Genomic DNA, 3,270 nt, shown 5'->3' on the forward strand with positions numbered 1-3,270 from the left:
CACACACACACACACACACACACACACACACACACACACACACACACACACACGCGCGCGCGCGTGCGCGCGGGGGCGCCCGATATAATGGGCTCGCATTATTACCTCACTAATACTAGCAAAAATAGATCAGAGTAGATCTAGGCCCATCTGTTATTTGTATAAGTAATATCTGTGTGAGGCGGAAGAGATCCTGTAATATCTAAGACTTAGTTTACACATGGAAATGCTACGACGGTTTCATCGAAGTCGAATCGGTTCAGACTCGATCCTTGATTGATACTGGCAGTTACATATATGCTCTGCAGCGTGCAATGTTAGATAATCCTAGATACCTTGTTGTATGGAACAGTTATATCAAATTTAATATATTAATGTTAATCAAACTACATTGAATTAAATCGATTCGTTCTCGTTCGATCGATAATCTTTTGAACGCGTGTAATCGATCTCATACTATGATAGATTCGCGCAATTTTCATTGTCGTATATTATATTCACTGTGACAGATGACGCCTGGATGGTCACACGTTTAACACATTCTATTGGCATATATATATATATATATAAATATAAATATATATATATATATATATATATATATATATATATTATATATATATTATTGCTATCTCTGGTAAGTACGTATCTATAGGTACATGAAAGCTACGCGACCCTTGCGCGGAATTTTACATTCATGACGTTATAGTTTAATTCATTTAGTTCTCACCGGGCCCCGTGACTTCATCACACGCTGGCACGCAACCGGAAATGAATAAAACACGATGCGATCATCACAATAATAAGCATTAGCGACGCACGCTGTCGGCAGGTGCGCTCCGCAGCACTGATTGCTGGTGTACGGAGCATGTTAGCCAGCAATGCTCGGTGTGGGCCCGAGCCGCATAGCGAACAGCAATCACGTATTATGCCGATGGAAAGCCCGGGCCGCCGTGCATATATAACTAGACAGAAGGCACGCACGGAGAGTGCATACCTCCGCCAGCATGTAACATGTATGTGTTACGAGCTGGCTCGCCGCTCGCTGCTGGCTGCTGCTGACTGACTCGCCTGCTGCTGACTCGCCGCTCATTGGTGGCGGCTGCTGACTCGCCGCTCGCTGGTGGCGGCTGCTGACTCGCCGCTCGCTGGTGGTTGCTGCTGACTCACTCGCCTGCTGCTGACTCGCCGCTCGTTGACTCGACGCGCTGGCGATCGCGCCGCGCGGACTGGACACACACACACACACACACACACACACACACACACACGAGACCGATTACATTACCTCCGCTCCACTCCGTGGCGGAGGTAATGAATACATCGCCGCAGCCGGTCGCCGAGAAATACGGCCGATCGATGATCACCTGAATTATACATCAGCTTATATACACCATATGGACGGATAGGGTGACTGACAAGGGAAGGAGCGTCCAGCGGGGTACATAATCATCATCATAACTGATATCATAATAATCATACTGATGTCTGGATAAACCCGCTGGTGGTCAGGAAAAAATTTACAACGATGCTACGGAAACACTGGATACGGAAAAAATTATACAAACGAATCATGATTACCGATACCGTTATTATTATTATTATTATTATTATTATTATTATTATTATTATTGAAGCGCTAACTCGTCGCACTGATTATAGTAGAAGTTCGAGAGAGCGCATGTGGTAACTGAATGCTATGTTAATTATAACAGCTACTTACTAACACGATGACACACAAGTTAGGATATCATTAATAGTTAGTGGCCACGTTCCTAGCCACCTATCTTCATCATTATTTGTGTATATGCATGCCGACCGATCAGCGACCTATGCTAGTTGCAACGCCACGACTGTTGTGAAGGAAGTTAGTACTTCTGATCGTATTAATCTATGCAGGCACAACGGCCGACAGAGTCGAGCTCTGTGCTTCATGACGAGTTCGGCTGGGCTTGCATCACTACCGAAACCTACCACTGAAGTCAACCGCCACCTCTGTCACCGATTGCAAGCGCTACCAGTAAAAGCGTGGTGGGTTTAACATAGTGTTGTTACGCCCGCTAGTCGTCTCCGCTGGACAACGCGCTCTCATTTTCCTTTCGAATTGATATTGCTAGTTTGACGAAAATAACTTACGGCCAATAGCAGTTGAATCATTTCGCGCATACTGTCTCTCTTCTGTAGTGAGGCGTGAAAACTGAAAACGAAACGTTTCAATTATCAACATTTCGCATAGGTTTGCAAACGTATGAAAATCTAACAAAAATTGTATAAGAATTGCATTAACATAATATCGAGTTGCTCGTATTAACAATATGCCGTTACGCTTATTATCGAGTAGAAATATTAACATATCTTATTAACATGTATCTAGTTACACATTTTAGAATCATTGGCGACAATATACATACACACACATACACTCTCATTCTCTAATATTCTCTACTTTCTCTCTAATATTCGTATTTAGTGCGTCTACGTACTCACCTGACGACTGATCAACTGTCGAGCTACTCACGGCTACAGACGGAAAGATGTCTGTACCACTCTCTCAGACCCCTCTCTATATACTCGCGCTCCTGCTCCGCTGACACACTGACTCGCAATCAAATTCATCACCAAGCAGTCGTCTGCTGGTGTGCAGCCTTATGTCTACATCGCAACAACAGTCACAACGGATGTAATGAATTGGCGAAAACGATGACGATGGAGCGAGAGAGCATGAGAGAGAGAGAGAGAGAGAGAGAGAGAGAGAGAGAGAGAGAGAGAGAGAGCACGAGAGAGAAGAGGAGGAGAGCGGAGAAAAGGTTGCGCGCTAATGATGGAAAATGGTGGGCGCGGTCTCCGTTTTAAGCGTGTGCTGGGGCTTGCTAACGACTCTTTCACGCAGCGACATCATCATCATCGTGACCGCAGCCATCACCAACGCGGCAGCAACGAGGCAGTGTGACGTGGCGCTTGAGCGATTCGTCCCGCTGATGAGTGGGCGTGGCGTTATGGTTAATTACAACGACGGCCGCGCGCGCGTTTGTCCCCGCACCGTGTAAGTACCGCGACCTACGACAGCCCGGCCCCATTGCGACAGCTTGTTCTGCGTTGTTTTCATGAGACAGAAGCATCAGGTAATTAACCCAGTTGCTTAGTAAAGCTGCGTTGTCGGCTGTCGCTGTCGTTGACTCTCGCTCGTTTATTTGCTCGTGGCGAGATGCCAGTGGGTAGAACGGCAGTGTAATGCACGAACGCCACAGCATACCGCAATGCGGAGTCTCA

General features: G+C 46.1%; 1 protein-coding gene across 1 annotated transcript in view; it reads right to left on the reverse strand.

Annotated features, from left to right (window-relative positions):
- Positions 1–1,380, reverse strand: part of LOC106812599 (uncharacterized PPE family protein PPE16-like) — a 10,243-nt gene extending 8,863 nt beyond the window's left edge. The window contains exon 1 of the mRNA XM_014816507.1: positions 1,289–1,380. Coding sequence (XP_014671993.1) covers positions 1,289–1,380 — 92 coding nt within the window. The remainder of the gene's footprint in view (positions 1–1,288) is intronic.
- Between the last annotated feature and the right edge of the window lie 1,890 nt (positions 1,381–3,270).

This window comes from Priapulus caudatus, unplaced genomic scaffold (genome assembly GCF_000485595.1).
Source record: "Priapulus caudatus unplaced genomic scaffold, Priapulus_caudatus-5.0.1 Scaffold665, whole genome shotgun sequence".
Classification (NCBI taxonomy): Eukaryota; Metazoa; Priapulida; class Priapulimorpha; order Priapulimorphida; family Priapulidae; genus Priapulus; species Priapulus caudatus.